General features: G+C 41.8%; 1 protein-coding gene and 1 long non-coding RNA gene across 2 annotated transcripts in view; both read right to left on the bottom strand.

Moving 5' to 3' along the window:
* THSD4 (thrombospondin type 1 domain containing 4) overlaps positions 1–26,776 on the bottom strand; it is a 2,089,562-nt gene that overhangs the window by 985,827 nt on the left and 1,076,959 nt on the right. Inside the window, exon 7 of the mRNA XM_085644058.1 lies at positions 284–420. Coding sequence (XP_085500184.1) covers positions 284–420 — 137 coding nt within the window. The remainder of the gene's footprint in view (positions 1–283; positions 421–26,776) is intronic.
* The window catches only part of LOC146860223 (uncharacterized), a 74,731-nt gene continuing 66,681 nt past the window's right edge, over positions 18,727–26,776 (bottom strand). Inside the window, exon 3 of the long non-coding RNA XR_014978808.1 lies at positions 18,727–18,742. This is a non-coding gene — a long non-coding RNA (uncharacterized LOC146860223). The remainder of the gene's footprint in view (positions 18,743–26,776) is intronic.

The following is a 26,776-nucleotide window of genomic DNA, read 5'->3' on the forward strand; positions in this document are numbered from 1 at the left end:
ATACCTTGCTGGTGAAAACGCATCTATATCCGAATGAAAGATTTAGCATAGAACATGATAGAGTTAAAGTCCTTGAGAAAGTCTAGCTCTGGTCTTCTGAATCTGATATATTTGTAATAAAAAATATTGCCTGGTAAACAATACAACAATCATGTTAGCTGAGTGAATCTTCCGCGAGGCGGCACAGCAAAAATACAGAATGCAAAAAATTCAGCTAAAGAAATGTGGAAGCATATTGGGCAGGGGAGGACGCGAACAACTTGAATGAACATGCATGCCTTACCTTGCATTGCCCAGACACGCACACAGATGTACCGTTCTGGTCACACGGCGTCCCATCGATTACCTTGTCCGCTTGTTTGACATAAAACCGGTAGCCCACTGCCTGGCAATTCAGCTCACATTTCTGGCTGACCTTTACTATGGAAAGAAAGAGACAATCTAATGGGTGGCGCTGTTACACATACAAATTCATAAATGTAACGTAGGAAACAATATTTGTTTGCAAGTTTTACAAAGCAAATACATACACTGGCATAAATGTAAGACTCATATTGTCTATTAAATACGTTTTTATTTCTAGGCAATCACTTAGCAAATTAGCTTAATAAGCCGAAAACAGTAGAAAGGGGGATGTCTTTTTTAATTATTATTAATGAACCTTTTAGTACAACAGTTTTTACTAATCGCGTTCCACGCCAGGCAAAAGGCTCCTGTTTTTGAAGAAGTTTTGCTGCCCACAGAACATGCCTAACGCTACAAGTTACCGTATGACCCCCAGACATGCAGCATGGAATGTATGCCTAAATGCATATTTTGCCTTTAAAAACAACCGAACAAAAGTAATTTGTCTCTGCTGAATTAAGGGCCATATTATCAAGGAACTGCGATAACATTATCAACGCTTTAGAGGCAGGAAACTGCCGCTAAAACTGCGAAAATGGGCTTGATAATATACCCTTATGAATTCCCATAGAAGCCCAGGTTCACACCAGAACCTGGGCTTCTATGGGAATTCACAAGGGCATATTATCAAGCCCAATATCGCCGCTTTAGCAGCAGTTTCCTGCCGCTAAAGCGGCGATATTGTTATCGCCGTTCCTTGATAATATGGCCCTTAGATTGCCTGATCCTTGTGCAAATCTCTTACCACTCCTTCCCGAGTCTTGATAACTGATTAATGATTTTCAACCACAATTGTGGATTCAAACTACATTTTCCATATTGATTTAAATATTTATTTTAGTGCAATTGCAGAGTAATCAGAACTGTTCTGCCTCATTGTCCAGAATATGGCTCAAATCTAGATGCCCTGTAATTGAAATTATCTATCATGGTAACCATCACAGATGGATGAGTAACCTTTCATTATCCTTGGAACCCACTGAGACAGTCAAACCTTCCCGCATCTGAACCGCAAATTAAATTATTGTTTTAAATAATTAATTAATGCACATTAACCCACCCCTCAGCTCTCAGATCTATTGCTTAAAAAACTATATTGAAATAAATACTCCTATAAAATTGTAGTCCACCAAGATGAAACTCTCTCAAACCCCCAAGAACTCAATACCAACAACCAATCCACTCACTGAATTGAGACAATACCGGTTGCTAGGTGTTCCAACACATGTTAGCTCATCAATGTTCAACTCACATACAGCTCATCACCATCAAACCTGACATCAGGAAAGAAATTAAATTAAATGTATGGATAGAGTGCCATAGAGAAATGGTTGGGTAAATCAACAAAATTCAACAGAACATTTAACTTACCAGCCATTCTAACAACTCACCTCCAATCCTACACTGCATACTGAAATGAACAATCTTCAAACCCCTAACCCTCAAACACCTACCCAAACTCCTTGCATTTCAGAGAAGAATGCCTTCTGGCGAAAATATCTTTTCTTTCACCACTATTAAAGCCATCACAAACAAAGCTCTCCAAGTCATCATTAAAATATCCCTTATCTCTATTCGCTTTGATTTTTACTGGGAACAGCTCATTCCCTACTTCCGCAATCAATTGTCATTCCAGACAGCTTCAGACAGACTCTCTCATAAACTTGCTTTGTTTTCTGAAAGTCCGTCAGTGATTGGTGGATATTCAATGGCAAGTACAACTGTCATAACGTTCTACAATCATTGTGATTTGGTTTCAAACTTTACTGCAGCATAGAAACAACCATATTGAAGGTGTCAAATAATGCTGCTTTCCCCCTTCACAAAGATGAGCTCTGTGTCCTGCAGCTCCTTGATTGCTGTGAAGCAGTGTTTGATGCCCTGAAAAACCAGCTCCTCAGAATCCCCCTGAGCACACTCATCAGCAGAAACCAAAAGGGGCCTGGTTTACAGTTGGGTGGTAAACATCTGACAAATGGGGCAAAACCCCCATTTGTGATATATCCACTGGTGTGAGATCAGAGTAATTTCCCACGCCAAAATATTGGACTCTACGGGCAACTCCATCCGTAGTTATTCTGCTGACTGCGCGTACATCCACCAGAATCGAGATTGTTCATCCCTGTGAATCTGTGAACGAGGCCTTCTTTTCTCAAACAATTTTTATTCGTTCTCACCAACCACCCATCAAACACATGGCCTTTTCTACTAAGATTTGGCGCTGCTGAGCTCTCCCCAAGCACTAGATCATATTATAGCTGCCTAAAGCCACACTTTTACCATAATACCAAGGTGTCTGCATGAATCTACTACCCTGTTAGTACAAAACACTAGGCTTAGACTTGCATGTAAACTTTCCCCACTTGTTATTAAGTTAGAAATATTTTGAGAAAGGAAAACTTTTTTCCTTTGTGCCACCCTTGAGGAGACCTAATGTTTTTGCATGACTCGCTGTCTACAAATGTTAATAGGGCTTTGTGTCACAATCCAGGTATGGTCGCATTTGGATGGCCCCCTTGATGCAAACTACCTCAAACCGCTGTAAAGTAAATACATGAATACTTTGCATCAGTTTCCATCTCTTTTTGTGACTTTGCATAACTTTAGAGTGTTGATAAATCTGGTCCCTGGTTTAGTGGAGCTTGTACAATATTCCAGACTTCCTAACTAATTGTTGACTTTAAAAATATAATCCATGTAATCATTTCTTCTGAAGTAGTCGAGGCATCCCGCACAGCATGGACGTTTAGCTTTCTTTGCTGCAGTACAAATAATCTTGAAGTTCCATGCTTCTCAGAACACACATAATAGAGAGTTTTGGCACTCTTTCTCAAGTCATCAATTTATCATTTAAATGTAATGTAAAGTATACAAACACAGAGGATCACATACTATTAAATCTGTAAATGGGTTTAGCCAGTCTTTATCCTGCAAATCTGAGTTTATTCTTAAAAACATTAAGTACCGTTTTTGTGCCAACAGCAACAGTATTAACTTCACATTCGTTTAGTTTGGTGTACAGCTGTCACCTACTGGATGTGGCTTGGAATCCCCTTCCATCCACATTTACAAGTGGAAGCAGAAATGTTAACATTCTTTTTCTATAGCCTAAAGTTATAAGTAGTTTGTGATTTTTCTTTCCAGTTGTTTTTTCGATCCTTTTACCATGAGTGTGCCTTTCCTCTTTCCATTACAGAACCTCCGGGTGGCTTCCTTTCTGTGTACTTCATTGTGGGCAAGTTGAGATCACTCAAGGGGGGTGCTTGACAAAGGTAATGACAATGGAGGCTGCCAACTTCAGGTTCTAGAGTCCATAATAACAGAACATCTACCGGATCTAGACAGGCTAATGTTGGCGAAAACACAAAGTGACTGATTACTAGTCTGGCGGTCCAAGAACCACCAGAAACGCATGAGCGTGGCAAGGGCAGTCCAGCCACCACCGCACCAATGGTCAGACCGCCCCATTACAAGTTGGGCGACTGCATCGGCACTGCACAGTTACAACCGCCAGGGATCACAGATCCCTGGCAGTAGTGCAGCAGTCTTGAGGCAGCAGTTAACTGCCGTGGTCCCGCCAAGCAGATTGTGAGTTTCCTCTCCACCACGGTTTTCATGGCAGTTCCTCCTCCATTGAAACAGTGGTGGAGAGGAAACAAAGGACCTGTTGCCTCTGGGCCATGGGGTGCATGCACGGGGCACATGTGGTGCCCCCCCCTATGTGCATGCATCCCAGTACCTGCACGGCATGGACTGCACCAGGCCATGCCGTACAGGTACTGCCTGTGACTTTCCCTTTGCGGTGCCTATTTCATGGGCACCACCGTGGGAACACCAAAGAATTGCCTGTCAGTGCATGTTATGCTTGTTATGCCATGTAGAGTAACAGATTTATTTTCTAGTAAGCATTCCATTGCAGGAGCTTGTGAACGAGACAAATAAAAAGAAAGCAAGGGGATCCTTGTTCACATCACATGCAAGTTTGTGTTTTTTTAGCACAAAATGCATCCTAACGTCCTCAGTGGGCACAAGATGGAATCCAGACTGGCATTTCAAGAACCAACACATAATTTTGCATACTTTTGTGGGCATTAGACAAATTTTGCCAAGGACTAGTTTTATATGATGTGGCGATGATGAAGTGCATTTGATATAAAGAATTTCATGCTGATTATTATGTGTTATTTAAATTGCCACTCTCGTCAAAGAAGCTTTAGCCAGAATATCAAGGGAAACCAACAAAGATTACTTTTCAAATGTTGAACAATTGCCTTACCAGTAAGTACCCGGAGGTCCAATATCTATCTCACTTGTCTCCAGTCTGAAGGATAGTCCCATTCTGCTGGTCCTCCTGCCTCGTTGATGTTGAGGAACTGATATATAGTAGCATAGCAAAAGGGTGGTCTGCTGTGGCAACCCTGAAATTGTAGCGAATCCATCACAGAGCTGCCGGCTTTGGAAAGTCAGAAGGCCCTTTTGATTTAGGCCAGGCAGTCCAACAACATTAGTTTTTCCTTCTGGTCCCATCATGTGGGAATGGCAGTCTCGAGCAGAAACAAATTATATATGATGCACGCACATGCTTGCTATTCTGTTACACACAAACACCCTGACTATGGGGGTATGTTGCTGTGTGATAGAAACAATGCTCAGCAGGCCACTATGTCATGGCAGCCAATCTGACAGTGACGTGATAGAATCAGTGATTTAGATTAAAATTCTCCACTTGATCATAGAGGAACTCTAAATATGACAGGGGGCCTCCACCTCCACGTCAACAAAACATAAAATGACCTCCATAGATGGGTAATTCCTAATATTTCTCATTTAGTAGGGATTCAGTCAAAGAAGAACATGCTGATGAAACATCTGCTTTATTACGACTTTCTTACATGCCTCTGTGAAAGGCCAACCCTTGGCATGGGATCAGAAACTCTTCCTAGAGACATTGCCCTACTGCATTGACTAGCAAAGTTAGGAAACCTTTGACAGTTTATGAAATGTAGACAATTACTAACAGTGCTGTTGCCTAGCAGCTATAAATAGTAATCAGGAGTTTCTTTGGAAGACACATGAAGCAAGATGATCTGCCCCCTTCCTTTTCTCTCCGCGCCAGGATACTATACTATTTAGTGGCAGAGCGCGTTACAAAAGCCTCTATAATAATAATAATAATAATAATAAATAATAGAGCTCTATTTAATCATCATGTAATTGATCTATACGCTGATTCCTCCCACAGAAAAACATGCAATGAACAGAGGAATTCATTGCAATAGAAAAGACACTAATGTGTGACTAAACTAAGAATAACAAACGGCAATTATCAGGAATTAAAATATTGTTTATTTCTTCCTATATAGCACTTTTATCTTCTACTGGTGTCACCGAAATTTACATCATCAAAGGGTGCATACTTTCAGTTCTCTCTCTTTGGCAAATGATGGTAGGCTGCCAGCAAGCCATGAACATAGATTTGTTTTAAAATAATTATATTAACTATTTCAGTAGTAGTATAAATCACAGTTCAATATATCCCTCTCAACCACAACTGGCCCTTCATGATGTGCATTCCAGTCTCTCACACTTCAACAACTTCGCCGATTGTCTCATCAGAATCTCATATCTTTGCTGACTTGTTGCTTTCCCTGGAGTCCTCATCAATGGGCACTTCTGTTCACTATGGTCTTCCCATACTGCCTCAAGCCCCACTTCTCTGTGATGTCTGGTAGAATATCTCTTCTAATTATTCAGAGCGGCCACTCATTCCAATTTTCAATGAATGCTTCTAACCCACTTTCCATGCCACCAGCTTCATTCGCTTCTTGAGACTATGAGGCAGAAAGTCGCTATTTATACTGCTATCCATCTCACCCTGTCTGCCTTCCATGATTTGATTGGGGGCACTCTGGCACTTTCCAGTGTGAATTGCTAACCTACACTTTGCAACCATGTTTCCAGTGTGAAGGGTACTGAGGATTCCAGGGCCCAATTTGTAAGTGTTATAACTGTTCTCCAAACTTACTGCATGTTGGTACACTAACAAATCATTTGGTGAACATCTAGGGCAACCCCTTAGGCCCTAGTCAAGTATTCTTTTCAGTCTCATTGTTGCGTGATACACTCTATGTGAAAAATTAAATAGTTAATTTAAATCTATTGTGACTGGATACATTGGCTACAGATTTATCCGAGATAGTTCATATCTCATCACTTATTTTCTCACGTAATGCTCCCCCTCCCCAGTGAGGCAATTAGCATAAATTATTATGTTATTACTTCGAATGTCATTGAATTGGCATTCATAGATATTGGCATATTGGTGGAATATGTATTTTACATGTTTTATGTTTCAAATGGCAATGATAAATCCTCCTTACTGGTGGAGTTACATTGAACATTACTGTTTTAGAAATTCTACTTTTAGAAAGTTGACATTTCTCTGTGCTTATAACTCTGTGTGCTGTGTGGCCTGTCTCCAATACACATCTGGGCTGGGTGACACCTACACTTTTTGCATTCTCTCTAGACAGCCACAAACAGAGGAAGGTGAGGCTCATCTACATTTGAGTATTCATCTGCATTCATCAGCATTGTGATGTGTCTTCCTGGACAGGGAGGAATGTGAAGGGCTGACACTTACACTTCAATAGGTAATGTCCTGTCCAAACACAAGGCACTGATGTACCTCCCACCCCAAAGATAGCCTGGCAGACAGGACTGGGTTGAAAGGAATCCTTGTGCACTTCGGAGAGCTGCTTTGAAGTTTGCCCTTACATCAAAGGCACTTTTGGGTATAAGTACTGAGTCTCTGATCCCTAAAATGAGACATTACTGGACTTGTAACTGAAGCTCTGCCAGAAGAACTTATCTGCAGCTTCAAGAGCTCAACTGGACTGCTGATCTGGAATGTCTGCTTTTCTGTTTGTTTTGTTGACTGTGAGGTTCGTCAATGATGCAGCGCTGAACCCAGGTCCTAACCACAAGGCTTGACTTCGACGCATCGGATCGACTGCAAGGTTCCACGATGATGCAGAATCAATCCGAGGTCCTGACTGTGAGGTGCGACTTCGACACATCGACCCAACTTCGTGAATTTGAACTGACGCATTGCCTTCACTGCGTGGGGAAGATCTATGCATTTCATTGCTTGCGACTGGGAAAGGTACTTTGATCACTGGGGCCTGCGTGGGTCCTGTAGCCGGCCTGTGCTTCCAAGAGGTTGTCCACAACTTTGACTTTTTCCCAGTGCAGCGCAACCTAAATTGACATTTTTAATGCTACTTGCTTCTAAGCGCTTTTCTGCATTTATTCCTTTGCAAGTCACTATTTCAATTGCTCTACATTGGATTTTGTTTATTTTGGTCTTGTTTTGTTCAGAATACATTATTCTGTCTTTCTAAACCTGAATGGAGTCTTTTTGTGGGGTATTCATTGTGTTACTGTGTGTGTGTGTGTGTGTTACACAAATACTTTACACATTGCCTCTTTAGATAAGCCTGACTGCTCTGTGCAAAGCTACCAGAGGGTTAGCACAGATTATCTTTTAGTTAAGCCTGGGCAAAAAAAACTCTGCCACGCTACACGGAGTTCCACAAGCAGTGGAGTGCATTAAGGTCTTGCCTTCACGGTGATTTTGAGCACCAGGTGTTTGTCCCTCACAGTAAAATCATTGCAAATGGCGCCATGTGCACCGCAAGAGGGCGCAGCTTCCTTTCTGCTCCTCGAGTAGATTTTCAGCTTGAGCTGCAGCTTTCTTAATGTGAACAGAAGGTTTCTCAACGTGAGTGGGCGCGTCCTGCTGAGACCACTTATATTGAGAAATCTGACCACAAGCAATAAGAAATCTCACCAGGAGGTTGATTTTCCTCGCTCGCGCTCGTGAACTTGCCCTTGGCGAGCGAGGAAAAATCTCGCAGGGAGGTGGATTTTCCTCACCCGCGCTTTCCTGTGTGACATTGATGAGCGAGAGCGAGGAAAAAATCTCCGCTCTGCGGAGCAGAGTTTTGGGGAATTCCACGTGTTCCACGAGGTGCAGAGTGTGGAAACCTCCACAAACTCCACGAACTGAGCAAAGTTCACCGCCCAGGGTTACCCATATTATGTATCTAGCTTACCCTGACTAGAGTAGGGGTTCCTGCCTGGCCTGGGTGCACACCTCAGCCAACCAGGAATCCCACTTCTAACACATATCATTTCCCTAAAGAGATAAGCCTACATTGATTATGGTACTGACATGTACTATTCCAAAATACCCTGTCACAAGTGTAGATTTTGCTGATGGTAACTTCAGTAATTCCACTGCTATGTCAATCATTGCATGACACATTCTTTTTTCAAGAATCACTAGGTTTGTCCGAGAAACTGATTTTGAGGTAAATACTTTCTGGAAATAGTCATATTGAACAATATTTCGAACAATGGACAAAAGGTAAGACCTAACAACACTCAAACACTGTATTGAATACAGGAGTTCTGGCTGGGATTTGTCTTAAAAGTCTTTCATCTTTCAGGTTAAGGGCAAATGGTTATTTAATCCTATCATTTGATGAAGGTGTTGCAAAGTGTTTTGATCAGTTGGGGTTTTTGTGTAGTCGTGGCGATGTTAATATGGGTCCATGAATTGTGTGTGAAATATAATACGCTGAAGATAAGACTTTGGACTGAGGACTGATCAGGACATTTCAACGCTTAGTAGCAAAATGGCCTCTGCACCCTACAAGTCCCTACCCCTTAATGAGTACTCAGTAGGCTCTGAATGTGGTAGGGCCGGTGATGGAGGAGTGAGCTGGGAGCCTGCTTCCAGAGCTTAATGATACAGCCTCAGGCAGACGAACAGTAGCAACATTAGGAGTATGCGTTTCATCACTAGAAGAGCTCAAACACAACTTGTGATTTTGTTTAGCTAGTCTTTTATCGTCTTTTTTCTGTCTCAATGGAAGACTTTTGTTCAGAGTTATGCTGCTGGAGGCCGTCAGTGTTACTTCTTTGCAATAGAAAGGCAGAGTTCCTTATAATACTAATGAGCACAGGAATATATGCATTTCAAGGAAGACAGCCTTGGTCCTAATCTTCCACAGCAATATATATATTTTTAACCCCGAAGAAAAACTTTCTTTTATTTTAAAAAATGTATACAAATTATCTAGTTAATGTTCACTGTTATCAATGTTTTGGCATGGATTTTAAATACAATTTGTTTGTAGCAACTTTTCCTCATGTTACGTTTGATCACTTCAACCAATTCTACTTTTTCAGCCTTCAAGATTTTGCATTCTAGAACTTGTACACCCAATGATATAACAGGAAAAAATAAACATGCAGAAAGAGAATGAAAGCCAGGACAGGCTAAAATGTGGACACATGACAAGGGCCGCTACCTAACCCAGCTATGTCTGTGTAAGTAAACACTAGTATTGGCCAGGCGCACCCTGCAAAAATACCTAGAAATGGGCGCCATTGGTCGTGCCACGGTAGGAGATGGCGAAGAGTCCATTGTTTGTGTCTCTCCCGCGAAGGATGTGACATCATCGGCGAGCACTCGGGAGGCGGGCTTTAAGGCTTCATGAGACAAGGAATTGGTCTTTTCTTCTTCCACTGCTCACCTGCATCCCGGTAACGTCTTTTAGTGGCTATGACTATTGTCGGCTGACTTTTGATCCCGACTTCCCCTATTTGCCTGTGTGATACGTGGCAAACCACTTTATGAAATAATACTTAAATCTAATTTGAGAATGCCTATAAGCAGCCCATTTACATCACTGTCATAATGACAAGGTAGTATCCGTGCTGAGGCAGAAGGCAAGTGCCCGACCACAGCTTTTCTAGAACACAGCTTTTCTAAAATGAGTGTTTCCTCAGATGTAGCCTTTTTTGGTAAGGAACAAAATGAACAATAGCGAAAATAGGGGTTTCCCCAAGAACCTGATGTATTAATTCTCAGTATCTTCAAAGTCATTGTTTTTGTAAAGAGAGACCCTAAAAATTCCATTGGTTCGATTTTGGAAACACATGTACCAAGACCCCAAAAACATCATTTTTTGTTTTGTTCATGCCATGTGACATACAGAAATTGGCCCATTCAATAAATAATAGCCCCGTTGGCACCAGACGAATTGTAATCTGCTGCGACAGTGCACACCAGATGCCAGAATGAACCACTCGACCCACTTTCTCCTGCTCTCTTCCCTTGGATCTGTGGCACTGACGTGCAAATGAGCACAATGCTGTTTTTCCAAAACCTTGTGAGCAAGCCAACATTATTTGATCCGTTTCGGTTAAATACAAAATATTAGGTATTACATTGGCTTTGACTGCTCTGTTTACAGTTATTCTGTTTGCTAAGAAATCAATCAGTTCCAACACATTCTTAAGAAGAAACACATTTATTTTGCCTGAACGATGACTGTTTGGGCTTGAAGACAGATTTTCCCGAAATGGAGATGCGAAATTGCCTGACCAGGTTCAATTTACTTCTTACTAATGTTAGAGCAATGAAAGGACCCAATGAGATCATCAGCTTGGGATTTAATTGAAACTTTGGTCTAAACAAGGCTTCTTTGTGGTAGGTTGTGAAAGGCATGGCAAACAAGAGCACACTTTGTGTGGCAGCACACGAGAAAACAGCAACATGCTCCCCTTTCACCAGGTCAATGCAGGCTGCTTGAGGGTCTGGCAGTGGAGAGCCTTCTGCTCAGCCTCTCCTGCAATCAGGGCTGGATTTGGAGATACTGAGTGGCATGATGCCAGTAGGGTGTCTAGCCAAGGCACCCTAGTGCCTGATACAGAGCATGTCATTGGCAGCTTCAGGACCAGAGCATAAATAACAGACAATATACGTAGCATAGCATGCAGAGAAACACAAGGATGTCGGTCGGGAAGACAATGATTTTAAAAAGCTGCACATTCTTCATATGCTCCTTAAGAACAGCATTATGGGTAGCTTTTAATTACTGTCAAAATGACCATTTTAATGAATGACTGAATGAATTACTTATAGAGCGCACTGCCACTCCCGAAGGAGCATGCTGGCGCTAGATGGCTATGAGTGCGGCTACATAATCCTGCGTGACCCGAGAGGAGTGTGCTTCAGCGGATGAGCGCGAAACACAGTGCATCGGATTTGCCAACAAGGCATGTCTTGACTGACTTCTAAAGATGGTTTCTGATTCAATGAATCTCAAATATCAAGGGAGATACATCCAAGCCTTTGTACCCAAGAGTGTAAGGGATATTCCTCAGTGTGTTTTAAGTCTGAACGTAGGAGGTTTAAGAAGGTTGTTTTGTGAGGACCAATACAGAGGGCAATCAAGTTTCCTTGGCTTTTAACCTATGTGGGATCACCTTTATAATGTAAAGAAACTACGTGTAGCTTCATTTATCATTTTTAATGCCTAGCGGCAGATCTTTTTCAAACTGTGCTGCAAAGTTATGGAACAGAATACCAATAGCCATGAGATTCCAACCAAATTGACAGTCCTTCAGGAAGGATTTGAAAAGGTGGCTGTTCACTACGATCTAGTTCCCCGGTAACACAGGCTGTACCATTCTCACATACACCAGCGCCAAGACGCCATGGCATTCGAGCGCTATACAAGCATATATCCTATCCTATCCTAATATTAATAGTCTCAGTTAATATTGGCTTGCTCCTTTAATATTATTAGCCACTGATGTGCTATATCATCATCTCCACCTCAACACATTGTACCAGTTCATCTTATTTAATGTCTGTTTGCTTCAATGCAAGTAAGGTCTGGGGAAAATGATTCATGATTTCATAGTGTATAGTGTAAATGGTGGCCTCTGGCCGCGTCCCTGTTTGACAACCGTGTGCCAGTAGTTGTTGTATCCTGAGTTGTACTAGCAATAATTATGGCAATGAAAGGAAGCGCAAAGAAAGTGGAATCCCACTTTATGCTCATCTGGGTTGTTGTTGCAAATAGACAACTTAAACCCTCATGTTCAAATATGAAACACTAGTATAAGTTACACCTTTACAAAATCAGAAACGTGGATGCCTTTGACTTGGACTACCACTAAAGCCTTAACACAACTAGGCCTGGGCAGAGTTCACAGAGTTCCAAAGTGAACAAAAAACTGTGTTACACAGGGTTCCGCAAGAGGCATTGTATTGAGGTTGCATGCGTTTCTGTTGATTTTTAGCAACTGGTGTTTGTCCTGCACTGGAATACCAGCACAAACGCCACCATGCACAGTGCAAGAGGGCGCAGCTTCTTTCTGAGGTTTGAGTAGATTTTCTGCTCAAGCGGCAGCTTCCTCAATGTGAACAGATTGTTTCTCAATGCGAGCAGTCACCACCATCCGCAACCACCCATATACAGAAATCTCACTGGGAGGTGGTCTAGCGTTGAATTTTCCTCACTCACCAACTTAACATTGGTGAGTGCGAGTGCGGAAAAAACTCTGCTCTGCTTTCAGAACTCCACAAAGTGCGGAGAACTCTGCAAACTCCACAAACAGAGCGGAGTTCACCACCCAGGCCTAAAAACAACTTGCCTTGCCTGAGATTTCCACAATATACACTTCTAGTGTTTAGAAAAGACTAGGCTGGTAGTAGGGCACATTGGGGTGCTAGGCCACAGTCTTGATGCCGAGGACACAGTCTTGATGTAGCTGAGGACCCAGAAAACCAACCAATTTGACACCTGAAAGGTGAACGGATTTTTGTGGGGTTTTCCAGGCTTGCGACAGATAGCTTGGCTCAAACAGCAAGACTTCAGAGAAGTGCAACAACTTTATAGTTACAACATAAAAAGCTAAAGGTTATCAAGCCATGATAGTTATAAGAAAAATAATAATGTGGCTTAGGCAGACTATATTAAACAGTTTCAAGCTAAATTAAACACTATAGAGAATAACAATCACCCCATAACATTTATATTTTCAAGCTATATTACCCTCATACTCTAAATTTAGATTTGAAAGCACTTCCCTATCAAAAGTTGCGAAATGAAGGTTTTCATCTAAGTTATGCACTGGGGTGGTCTTGCTATAGAAAACGGCCACTTTAAAAATGCACATGCAACATTTTAAGTTGCAGTTGCAAAATGGTTTTTTTGCCATCCCCACCCTGCCACCAAATCTGCACTTTGTACACTACTCTTAGTGACAAGCATGGTAACGTTAGATAGTAAAACAGTTGCCCTTTTATACATGTTGCTGAGAGAAGGTTAGAATGCCTCAGCTATGACATAGAGCAAAACAACTGATGCTAACAGCATATAAATGGGGAGAACATGACAACAGCATATACATAGGGAGAACATGGCAACATTAGTTAATTATTGTCTCATAAATGTAATTTCCCCAGATATGTGTGGATTCTGATTCAAGACCCTTTTTCAGGTGTCATTAGAATTCACCAAGGAAATCTGACCAGTTTGATTTGTTCACATATATTTACAAATCTATATACATCCTTTGTAAGGATTGAAAAACTGTGTCAAAATGCTGAGCAAGAGATCCCACCAGCGCCAGGTTCAACGCAGATACAAAGTTAAATAGAATAAGAGAACTATCCAGACAAGACACAGCAAGCCTCATTGCCCAACAAGCCTCATTGCCCAACAAGCCTCATTGCCCAACAAGCCTAATTTCCCAACAAGCCTCGTTGACCAACAAGCCTCATTGCCCAACAAGCCTCATTGCCCAACAAGCCTCATTGCCCAACAAGCCTCATTTCCCAACAAGCCTCGTTGACCAACAAGCCTCATTGCCCAACAAGCCTCATTTCCCAACAAGCCTCGTTGACCAACAAGCCTCATTGCCCAACAAGCCTCATTGCCTAAAAAGCCTCATTACATAACAAGCCTCATTGTCCAACAAGACTCATTGCATAACAAGCCTCATTGCCCAACAAGCCTCATTGCACAACAAGCCTCATTTCCCAACAAGCCTCATTGCCAAACAAGCCTCATTGCCCAACAAGTCTCATTGACCAACAAGCATCATTGCCCAACAAGCCTCATTTCCCAACAAGCCTCATTGCCCAAAAAGCCTCATTGCCCAAAAAGCCTCATTGCATAACAAGCCTCATTGCCCAACAAGCCTTATTTCCTAACAAGCCTCATTGCCAAACAAGCCTCATTGCCCAACAAGCCTCATTTCCCCACAAGCCTCATTGCCAAACAAGCCTCATTGCCCAACAAGCCTCCTTGCCCAACAAGCCAACGCAGATACAAAGTTAAATAGAATAAGAGAACTATCCAGACAAGACACAGCAAGCCTCATTGCCCAACAAGCCTCATTGCCCAACAAGCCTCATTGCCCAACAAGCCTCATTGCATAACAAGCCTCATTGCCCAAAAAGCCTCATTTTCCAACAAGCCTCATTGCCAAACAAGCCTAATTGCCCAACAAGCCTCATTTCCCAACAAGCCTCATTACCAAACAAGCCTCATTGCCCAACAAGCCTCATTGCCCAACAAGCCTCATTACCAAACAAGCCTCATTGCCCAACAAGCCTCATTGCCCAACAAGCCTCATTGCCTAGCCGCCGGGAAGTAGCAAGCTATTTTTATCAGGTTCTTAGCCATAGCCATCCCTTAAATAATAAGCTCTGAAATAATTGGCTCTTCTATCAAATGTTTAGTTGAAAATCCCCAAACACGTTTCTGTGTCACTAAATGTAAGCACATTATGCTAGTTGGACTTCAGCAGCCAATCCCATCATTTAAATGAACAGTTGAAAAAGTCAACAGAGATGAAAGAGCCAATCCACTCATTAGCGAGGTTTACATTGCATGAAGTAAATATACATCAGAAGCTACAAAACCATACTCTCCTGTCACCCAAAATAAAACCACCCATAGATTTACAGGACACAACCATACCAAGATGAAACTGAACTCAATGCAGTGCCGCTGAAGAGCAAGAGAGGGACAAACAGACAAACATGAAAAACGGAGGAAGAAAAGACAAAAAACCTTGAAAACCAGAGAAAGCATGAACCTGCAAGAATAAGCTGAAGAGACAGGAAGTGCCTGTTAGTGGATTAGAGAGGCCCGAAGTGGATTTAGGACCAGTGGCTGCTGCTCCAGGCCAGGAGTGGGGGGCGGGGAAAGGTGGACTTAAAACAAAAAAAGAAAAGAAATATCACTTACATCACCTGCAGGCCGGTCGGCCACCGCCTCTCCTCCGTCTTCTGTCAACCGGAAGGCTCCCAGACTACCCTAGCCAATCATGACGCTGATGTCTACAGCATGATAGTAGCATCATGATTGGTCTGAGTGGCCTGGTTGAGCGCTCAGACAGGCAGTGTGACCCCATGCATGTTCACCACTCAGGTTGTGCAATACAGCCAGGTGGAGAACATGCTTAAGTGCGCATTACTGTTTGGCGGCCCAAGACGGCCGACCAAACCGTCATGCGCTCCTAAGTGCACCAAACACTCCCGCTACTGGCTGTGACAACAGCCAATCCCGCCCCAAAACTGGCTTCAACACAGAAAAATAAAATGATAATAACATTATGTTATTATTTTAATTGTCCTTTTTTGCACTGCTGAAAAGCAGTGGAGCGACGCTCCCCCGCCTTCGCGGAGGAGCCGCTGCTGCTTAGGACTATGCCGCCTTGGTATTCCATACCCGCTCAATTAATTCCCCAGTCACAGGTTTCAAAGCAGCATTGTGGGCACTGGCATTCTTCCGTCTACAAATTAAGCCTTACCAGACTGCACAAGTGTACTTTGTACAGGATCCCATGTCTTTGATGCTCCGTCCGGAATAAAATCTTTATCTATAAAGCGCTTTTTGCCCTATAAAATACCTTGAAAAATAAATAATATATATTGTTGATGGATAGGCACGTGAGCCTAATCATACAATGTAAAGTTCATTGGACTGAAGAAAACTGTGTGCTGAAGGTAGTTCCATCTGAATATTTGGAACAGCTGTGGTCCTGCGCAGGCATTCTGGCAGCCTGTTATCTGTAGGTCATTACTTTACTCTTGGGTCTCATAGGATAAATATCCTTTCATGAAAAATGCAATCGTTCTTAACCCTCGGTTAAGATAGCAGGAGCTCAAACCCCCAGCCATGGCCATTACAATAACATTACGGACACTTTTCATAAACATTACAATTAAGATCTCCTCCACAAAGGAAATTGCATTTCTTCTTGTTGATCGCAGTATGAAACCCAATCTGGCTACAAAAGAACAATGAAAATATTTTAATGGACATTAATTTGCTATATATTGGTATGCTTATGTGAATGTCTGAACATAAATATAGGCATTATAAATAGAAAAACCAATCAACAACATGAAAAGATCTCAAAGGCAACAATTTATAAAATACGTAAAAATATTCTAGTTTCATGCTTTTCTCACCGTTTGAAGATTTTGCCTGTAAAAAAGACTTTTGGCAGAATCCAGGGACAATTACAGTTCGTTGGACTGAAACTAGGATGTCATAACGAAAAAACAGTGTGATTCACAGAGTAATATAGGTTTTATTTTTGCCCCCCAAAAATAGTATTTCGATAATGAACCACAGAGCACGACTGGCCACGTCCTAGGTCCCTCCTGGCGCTGCTATCTCTAGAAACGAAGTTACGTTATAGTATCACAGTGATACCTCGTGTTTCAAGCAGTGCTTAATTTGAGCAATTGTCAACACCTCCACTTATGACAGTGCACCACATGGTGGCACTGTTTGTGTTGTTTAGAGATGAGCAAAACAATAGTTGCTAATTAATTCAATAGGCATTTAAAATGACTAATACCTGCCACCAAAGGCATCCCCAGAGCTTAGCCTGAATTGTCACTCCTGTAGGGTGTAATGGTTAGCAGTTGTGTTGGTACTGTCGTCGGCAGTGCTGGCAGTAGCCCTTCAGAGAAAAAGAGTTGTTTTATACCCCTTCCCATTTAATGACTGATCTATTTGGTCTGAAGAAAACCTCTCAATGTATTCTAGATCATTTTTACTGAATATAGACATTTTTATGCAAATAAAACATTATTTCAAGGAATGGCGGTGTTTCAAAAGAAAAATCTGTATAATCCCCCTAAACACCCCCTTGGGAAAATGGCTATCATGGACACACATTTCCAGAAAGAGAGATTAGCTATTGTAGGAGAGCTGATTCTTTTTACTGGGGTTTATAAGCACATGTTAGTAATGACTGATTATGCAACTCGCTATCCTGAAGCCCTTTCACGACGAGAGGTGAAAACTAAGACAGTAGCTTTTTTCACAGGATTTGATAAGGAAGGTCTGAAAGACCACAGTACCACGTTTGTCTCAAAACGTCTGTAGCAAGTCTGTGAATAACCAGAAATACCATAACTCCACACTTGGGCCTGGCAACTGTAGCCTTATTCTTAAAACAAAGTTCAGTTTGTTATGTTATACAGATTTGCAGAGTGCTCTATCCAGGTTATCCTGGTGGTGAGGAGGTATGAAACTAACCAAACCGAGGGCTTAGTGAAGCTACTCGGAAAGCCAGGTCTTCAGCTTCTTGCGAATTTCAATAAGTGAGGAGGAAGCTCTAATGTGTAGTGGCAGACCATTCACGCTTAAGAAGTGACATAGAAGAAGGCTCGAATGCCTGATGTGGTTTTCCATATCTGTGGGATGTATGCAAGGAGGAGTCCAGATAAGTGGAGTTGTCTGGAAGGTTTGTGAAAGCAGGTGCAATTGTTGAGATAAGCTGGACCAGTGTTATGTAGTGCCTTGAAAGTGTGGGTGAGGAGTTTGAATTGTGTATACTGGCTGCATTCCCAAAACATTTGGGGTATGTCCCCAGGGCACTGTTCCAGGGTCCTCAGTCGAGGTTAATGACAGTAAATGTAATAGGTCAAATGAATACGCTCATTCAAACGTTGATATGAGTTTGAATTGTGCTCATTTGCTTATAGGGAGCCAGTAGAGCTCCTTCAGGTGTGGTGTGATGTGAATTCAGCACAGGAGGTTGAGAGTGATTCTGGCTGCCAAGTTCTGAATGGTCTGAAGCATTCTGGTAAGTTTTTTGGTGATCCCAGCATAGAGAATGTTCCTGTAGTCCAGCTTGCTTGTGACAAGGGCGTGTATGAAGCTTTTCTAGGTGCTGATTGTGAGGCATTTGAAAATCTTCCTCAGCATCTTAAGGGTATGGAAGCATGAGTCACTGATGGCGTTTGCATGGGGGGGCCTTGTTGAGTTTGCTGTCAGTAACAATCCTGAGGTTCTTGGCGTGGATGGTGCGGGAGGTTGTCAGTCCTGGCTCAGTTTGCCACTTGGTGGAGTCCCATGCTGAAGTGCTCTTTCCAAAGATCACAATTTCAGGCTTGTCAGTGTTCAGCTTTAGACAGCTGGTCTTCATCCAAGGGGCCCTGAAGGATGAGAATCAGATACATTTTACTCCTGACCCTATTGGTAATCCATAATCAAACTCAAGCCAGCTTAGGTTGCGCACCATTCGAACATTTGTTAGGAAGGAAGTCATGGACGTTACAGGAAATTATGAGAGAATATTGGGAAGAAACTCACCAAGAAGATAAACCTTGCTAGAATGTGTCACATAGTTTAAAAATGAGACCGGCCAAAAACTACAGAACAATGCAGAAGGAAATCTGAAGAACGTCCAGCAGCAACAATAAGCTTGCCATAATAGAATAGCAAAATGGCAAGCTATACCCCAAAGGGATTGTGTTTTAATATTACTTCCCACTAGTGAACATAAGCTGTGATCAGAATGACAAGGTCTTTACTAGGCGGTAGAATGAGGGACTAGAGTGACTTGCAAGATAAAGATGCCTGAGAAAACTGGAAAAGAGCAAAATGTCCACATTAACCTTTTAAAGTAGAGGTATGCCCCCCCCCACCAAGATTTCAGAGCCATCGCTAATCTAGAAAAGTGGAAAATTGTGAATCACCAATTGAAAAAGGAGAACACTTCACAGTGTCCCAGAAAAGGTGTGCATTTTAAATATCTAAGTCAGAATATCGAGAGGACAAAATATCAAGGACATACATTTAAAAAAAATATCAAAAGGTAAGTCCAAATTTTACATACCTAACTCCACATACATGTACATGCATACTACATAAATCTTCAATGAACATAGATGTGGAGCTAGGAATAGTAAGTCTATACTTCCATACAAGCACTTACCAATAGATATTTTGTCTCTCGATATTCTGTCCTCGATATTCTTGTATGTTAATATTCAGTAGTAAAATCCAAGAGAGGAAAATCTCAAAAGGGTAGTGATCTTTTCTGATTTACATAGGCAAACCAATTTACTGGTCCATCGCATACAGACAGAGCCTGGTAAAATTCTAAATGTCCATTCAGAATACCTGAAATAAAAAAAAGTCCATACAACAAGAAGCAGAGAATATGTTGGCACTGGGAGTCATCAAACCTTCTCATGGTGAGTGTGCTCCCCTGTTGTCGTAGATTCCAAACATGTTGGCTATATAAGATTTGATTGATAATGATTTCAGGGCAGTCAATTAAATCTGTAAGTTTGATACTTTCCTACTGCTAGGTATTGATGAATTGATCAAACATTTAGGGGAATCAAAATACATTATCACAATTGACTTAACCAAGAAGTACAGGCAAATCCCATTAATGCCGGAAGATAGAGAGAAAAATGTATTTGCCACACTTCAAGGTTATTCCACTATAAGGTGCTTCCTTGTGGTTTACATAGGGCTCCAGCCTCATTTCAGGGCCTCATGAATTAGGTGTTATAATTCCACGAGTCACTTGCCTATGCTTATCTAGATGATATCATAGATTTTAGTAAAATATGGGAAGAGATCTTACACAATTACTGAACGATTTACAAGCATCTGGTATCATATAAATCCCCCAGAAAGCAGTGTAAAATATTTGGGGGACCTTTTAAGCAATGGAATCTTCCAGCCTCAGTAAGAGAAAGTAAAGACAATAAGCTTAATCCAGTTTCCCTACAATAAAAGAGCTATGAGATCCATTTTGGGCCTATTTGGATGTAGAAGGTTTATTCTGGACTATTCAAATATCTCAGCCACTTTGACAGACCGTCTTAAAAAACTGCAATTAACAGGGACTAACAACACCCAAACCCAATGATGTTACAATCATTTGAGGCACTAAAAACCATTATCTTATCAAATTGAATTTTACAGTCCCAGAATTCAGTAAACTGCCTGTGCTACAAACAGCTGTTTCCATTGTAGGGACCGAGACTGTTCTCTCACAGTTAAACAAGAGCTAAAAAAAACAACTTTCTTTTCTTAAACTAGGATAGTATTCCCAAGGGAAAAAAAGTACAGGGAAAGAATGTTTAGCCATCAACTGAGCTGTAGAAAAATTAAACTATGATCTAGAGTAGTAGTTCGCTATTCACAAAATTACCGCAAAATTGGCTAAGGAGCACGATGGCCGCAATATTTCCCATTATGGCCATGAAAAATGGTCTCCCGGCAGAAAGCAAAAAAAATGCGGAGTTCCTATATGCTGTACACACTCAGGTATTCCTGCAGTACAGTCCATTGCTAATATTCCTTCCTGGTAGGGTGTGGAGAGCTGGGATAGAGTCGCATCTAGGTTATATAGGGGGGCACAATTGGGTTGTAGCTAAAGGCAGTGAGAGCTTTTCTCAGTGGGGCAGTATGGGATTCAGTGGGGGGGAGAGGATGTGGCACAATGACCAGTGCTGCCGAATTTTGGAACCGGGGAGCGAAGTTCAGACCTCATGACAAGTTCACCAGACCTCTCTCCTTAGGGAGCACATCATTCCCACGCTAGACCTTAGAAGGCCCTGCTAGATCTTGAATGCCCTGGGGACTTAACACCAGCATTTGGACCCTAGCGATGGCAAGTGTGGGTTAAACTTGATGGCCTGTCTACTACAATACATACTGAAGTTCAACTCATATATATCATACATATCATAAAATAAGACTGCAGATCCCGGCATCCTTAGTAAAACTTTGTAAAGAGGTAGCTGCTGCACATATGCACCTGGGACACTTGTGAGGTGTCTTCCTTTTAGCAGACCCTACAGCATTTCGCAATTTTGCGATTCACAAAATTACTGCAAAATTGGCTAAGTAGCACGATGGCCGCAATATTTCCCATTATGGTTGTGAAAAATGGTCTCCCTGCAGATAGCAAAAAAATTGTGAGTTTCCAATTGGCTGTACGCACATATGATGCGCTTCCAATCATTTGTCCTTTGAGGCATTTCAGAGTTAAGCTGATGTCGGTAGTTTAAGTGATGTCTGTGAGGTTCGTCGAAACCAATCCATATCTCCATGGTCTGGGGTGTCTCTCACATCTCCATGGTCTGGGGTGTCTCTCACATCTCCATGGTCAGGGGTGTCTCTGACATCTCTATGGTAAGAGGTGCCACTGACGTCTCCATGGCCAGGGCTGTCTCTGACAGATCTATGGCCTGGGATGTCTTTGACGTCTTCATGGTCAGTGGGGTCTCTGATGTCTCCATGGTCAAGGGTGTCTCTGGGGTCTCCTGTGCTATTGTGCTTGGCTTAACCTATGCTTCAGAATGTTACCACAAAGGAGAATATAGCAAAAAATACTCTCTCAGACAGTTTATAATGCCTGTTTCAAAGTTAAATTCTCTGCTAAATCAGTATATATTGACTTAAGGCAAAAAAGGAATGATTACGAGTAACAAGTTCCAGAATAATGACGCAAAATTTCCATTTTGGTGCCACTAACTTTGCAAATCCATGCCGCAATTTCCTGGGGAGTCTGAGTAGTGGTGCTTAACCCGTATTCCAGGGACCCTTGAGGGTTTGTGACACCACCTCAGGGGGTCCGTGACTGCTTTGAAAATTAAATTACATTAACAGATAAATAAGGTATAAATAAATAAAAAAGCAGAATTAACAGGACATTCTTAGTTCAAGACTTTCATAAGAGAAGTGTTAAAACATGTTACGGCTTCAAGGACTGACTTGAAGTTTTCAGGGAGCTCATCTAGCAGTTAATAGAGGCACAGTGACATTAGATTCATGTTATTCAAGTTTCATGAAGAGAATGATGCTGCTTTCTGGTGTTTAATTTAAAAAAGAATCATGTAGTGATCCATTCAAGGAAGCAGCTGAAAGTCTGAGATGGAAATTAAAATGGTAGATGGCCAGATATGATCAAGAGTTTGGACTTTAAAATGATTGGGCCCTGTTGGGAAAACCAAACAACTTAATTGACTGAGTAAACCCGGAGTTTGCAGGCTTTATCCTGGGAGATTGAGTAAGGGTGTGGATGAACCCATTTTCAGTATAGGGGTGCAGTAGACATGCAAGAAAAAGAGAGCACTGAGGTAAGACTGTGCAACAACACTGAATGCTTCTATGGTTTGAGCAAGAGAGTTGATGATAATATTGCAGTTAAGATAGTCTATCAAGAGAATTTCAACCCCTCCTCCTACCCACGGCTGTTGAGTAAAATAAATGAACTTGTAGCCATGTGGTATTGAAATTTATGAATCTGGAGATAAGGCCTCATTGAGGCATGTGTCTTAGATAAACTAAAAGAAAATCACATGAAATGTAGAGAAGATCAAAGATTTCTGCCGGGTGTTGAGGGAAGGAGTGAACATCAAGAAGAGCAGCCTTCCGTGAGATAGAGACATTCGTGCATCCTGTGGATGGTAGCCTGGCACCCGTCTATAGCTGCTCCAAATACATTTGAGAATGACGCTGTTCATATTATCTGCCTGGATACCAGTATTATTGAGAAGGGTTGTGGTTAAGGGAGACAACGTGATGACATATGGACTGCAAAGTAATAAGGAAGCAAGGTAAATAAGTAATCATACTTTGGTCCAAAGATAGCTTTGGATAGGAAGAAGCAGTCACTTCTGCTGATCACGTTGACTCTGTACACATGTCCACAGAAGGGCTTGCTATTAGTGCACCAGCGGCTAACCTGAGCAGCAGCTGTTCCTAAATAACCATAAGTAGACCTGCACATCTGCCTAGGATGTACACTAGACAGACACTCAATGAAAATGGCCACTCAGCATGCCAGTGGGTCGAATGCCCTTAATCCAAGCTGACCTAACTATGCACTTTCTGCAAAAACACAGACTGTAGCAGACCAAGAGCAGCAGGAGAAGGTGTTGGAGAAAGTCAGGCTGGTTAGCAAGTGAGGATGGAGAAAGGGGAGAGATGAAAGTTATAAACTCTCGTGTTCATGAGCCAGTAGTTAAAAAGAAATGGTAGTCAGGGTAATCTAAATACACACTTTGATATTACCTATGCTCAGCCTCTGGTAGCTTGGCACAGAGCAATCAGGCTACTCTAAAGAGGCAATGTATAAAGTATTTGTGCAACACAAACACACAGTAACACAATGAAAACACCACAAAAAGACAACACACATGTTTAGCAAAATAGATTATGATTTTATGAATAGCTCTAAAAACTAAGCCCAGAGTTCTGGAAGAGATAAAAATATTACACGCATCAAACAAACTGGCACGGAAAAACCGAGAAAGGTCCATCAAGGAGGAATTATGGGCAAATCTTGACAAAGCGGCAAGCACAGGAAATAGCCAAGACTTTTGGAAAATGGTAAATGCACCATATTTCAAAAATCATAGAGACCCGTCAATAGATACAAATGTGGACGAGGAAACATGGTTCTCACATTTCGAAAACATCTTTGCTTTAAAATTAGATTCCCCAAACCTGTCTCACGACTGTAGAGCAAATGCCCCGTGCCCCCCTTGCATTCTCACTCAATGAAGTTAAAGTTGGATTAGAATCCTGTAGTAAGGGAAAGGCCCCAGGCCCAGACGGTGTCCCAATTGATTTTTTCCAAGAAAACCTGGACTTATGGGCACACCTCCTGACAAATGTAATGAACAGCATAGCTCTGGTAGGCCCCCCACCATCATGGTAAACAGGCGTGATCGTACTAATTCATAAAAAAGGAAATAGGGACAATACAAAGAATTATAGACCGATCTCCTTATTGGACACAACATCTAAATTTATGGGACGCCTCCTCCTCTCTAGGTTAGAGGGGGTGGCAAAAGAAAATGACATCTTGATCCAGGCCCAGTATGGATTCCGGCAGGGAAGGGGCACCGTGGATCAGTGCTTAAATTTAGCACTGACCATCGAAAAATAAACTAGAATGAAGGGTGAAAAAATCTATATGGCCTTCATGGACCTGACGGCCGCATTTGACTGTGTGGTCAATGCTAAACTCTGGAATATAATGGAGATGATGGGGGTTGACCAATCAATTTTAACCTTCATTAGACAATTGTATATAAATGCTGGGGCGACAGTCCACTGTACTAAGGACGGAGATTGTACACGCCCCTTTAAAATTGCAAGAGGAGTGAGGCAGGGCTGTGTCCTTGCCCCATTCCGCTTCTCTTTATACACTAACGGAGTTGAGAAAGCACTTAATATGGCCTCCCAAGATATCCCTCTTTTTGATTCTAAAAGGCTACCTAAACTGGCCTACGGAACGACGCGGTGTTAATTGCCCGAACAGGTCTTGGTCTACAACATTTGATAAATGCATATGTAACCTTCATGGATTCACTTAAGTTGAAGGTAAACCAAACCAAGTCCTTTGTAATAATAGTGGGGGCAAAAATAAGAGACAAAACACCGTATCTCCATGCGGATGCCAAGAGAATAGAGGTGGTGGACTCTTTCCCCTACCTGGGGGTCCTCTTCGACAAAGACCTCTCATGGTCTAAACTGATAGAAGGTAGGAAGTTGGCAATGGATAGAGGCATTGCTTCTGTTACATCCTTCGCTCGGAAATTGGGTGCTAAACCTATCCTACCCATGATAAACATCTACCAGGCGAAGGTAAAGGCAGCAGCTACATATGGGGTGGGTGTCTTGGGTATGGCAACACCGACATCACTCCAATCCACTGAAAATAGTTTCCTTAAATCAGTAGTGGGACTTCCTCATTCGACTTCAAACTACATCTTCCATTCAGAATTGGCCACACCTTATATTTCAGACTCTATACAGCTAGCCCCGATCCTCCTATGGTACTCAATCTGGAGGAGAGATACAGTGACACTCACCCAAACAATAATAAAGAGTTGTCTAAATATGGCTAAGTGAAAAACCTTGAGATGGCTAAGTTATGTGGAATTTGTCTTAAAGGAGATTGGTCTAGCTGACTTGTTTTATAATCCACTGACCTGCCAAAAGGTCTCCAAACAAAAGATCACAAACATGTTTTTACTAAGGTCGGAGTATAAACGAAAGGAGTACCATAAAGAGAAACAAGCGGTCTGCTTATATCGCCAAAATCCCCCATTATTAGAAGGAGGGTTTTTATATTTATCAAACGTTACTTGACCACAGCACAGATTTATACTCCTGAGAATCCACTTGAAGATGATCCCTTTGATACTAGGGTATCCAGAAAAAACATACAACCATTTAGATCTAAATGTATGCCCGTGTGATAACTTTTCATCACAGACAGAGATGCACTTAGTTCTTTTCTGCAGGCTCTAAAAGAAAGAAAGGAATCAATACATTATCCCAATTTTAAAACAAAGAAATTTTAAACAGTGCCGAAATATTTTTAAAATCATTATCCGATCCGCTGACCTGTTATTCGGTAGCGACATTCCTATGGGCCTGCATAAGAAAGAGGAAGGGTGGTTTCTTAAGTCAAGTTTTGTGAATCTACTTTGTGATCTACTTAGCTGTATAGTATTCTTTTTAATCATGAAATAATTTTATGGTATTGAGTTTTTATTCCATTTGAGAATTTAGGATGAAATAAAGTGGGGTGATTCTATCTCTTCTTTTAAAGAAACTTTTGTCATTTTATGCTTTTATTGATCTGTGCTTTTATGATCATTCAAATTTGATTGAATAAAGATTGAAACTGAAACTGAATAATTCAAGAGCAAAATAACAAAAATCCAATAAGTAGAAATTGAGTTATGAATTTTAGAAGAATAAGTGTAAAAACAGAAGCAATAGAGCTTTATGGGTTGCTTTATTTTGGGCTGGACTCGGACAAAGTCATTAGTTCAGGCCAACCACGAAAGAGTGCAGTCTGGCTACAGGACCCACGCAGGCCTCAGTGAACAAAATGCCTTTCCAGCAGAGAGATGCCGGACGCAGTCGGTCGATGTGTCGATGTTGATCCTTCAGCAACGGAGATACATCAGTTCCTCCAGATTAGACACCGAGGCAAGATATTTTGGTTCTAAAGTGCAATACGCCGGGTTTCTCCACACAGTTGAGACGATGTGTTGTTCTCTTAAAAAATGCTGCTGCAGCGAAATGTGGTTCGGATGCGTTGGGACTCTCAAGGCAAAGTGTTGGTTCCGAGAGCGATGAACCGATTTACTCTCCCCATCTGGGTCGATTTGCCGGTTCTGCTACATACAAAATGG

This window comes from Triturus cristatus, chromosome 3_1 (genome assembly GCF_964204655.1).
Source record: "Triturus cristatus chromosome 3_1, aTriCri1.1, whole genome shotgun sequence".
Classification (NCBI taxonomy): Eukaryota; Metazoa; Chordata; class Amphibia; order Caudata; family Salamandridae; genus Triturus; species Triturus cristatus.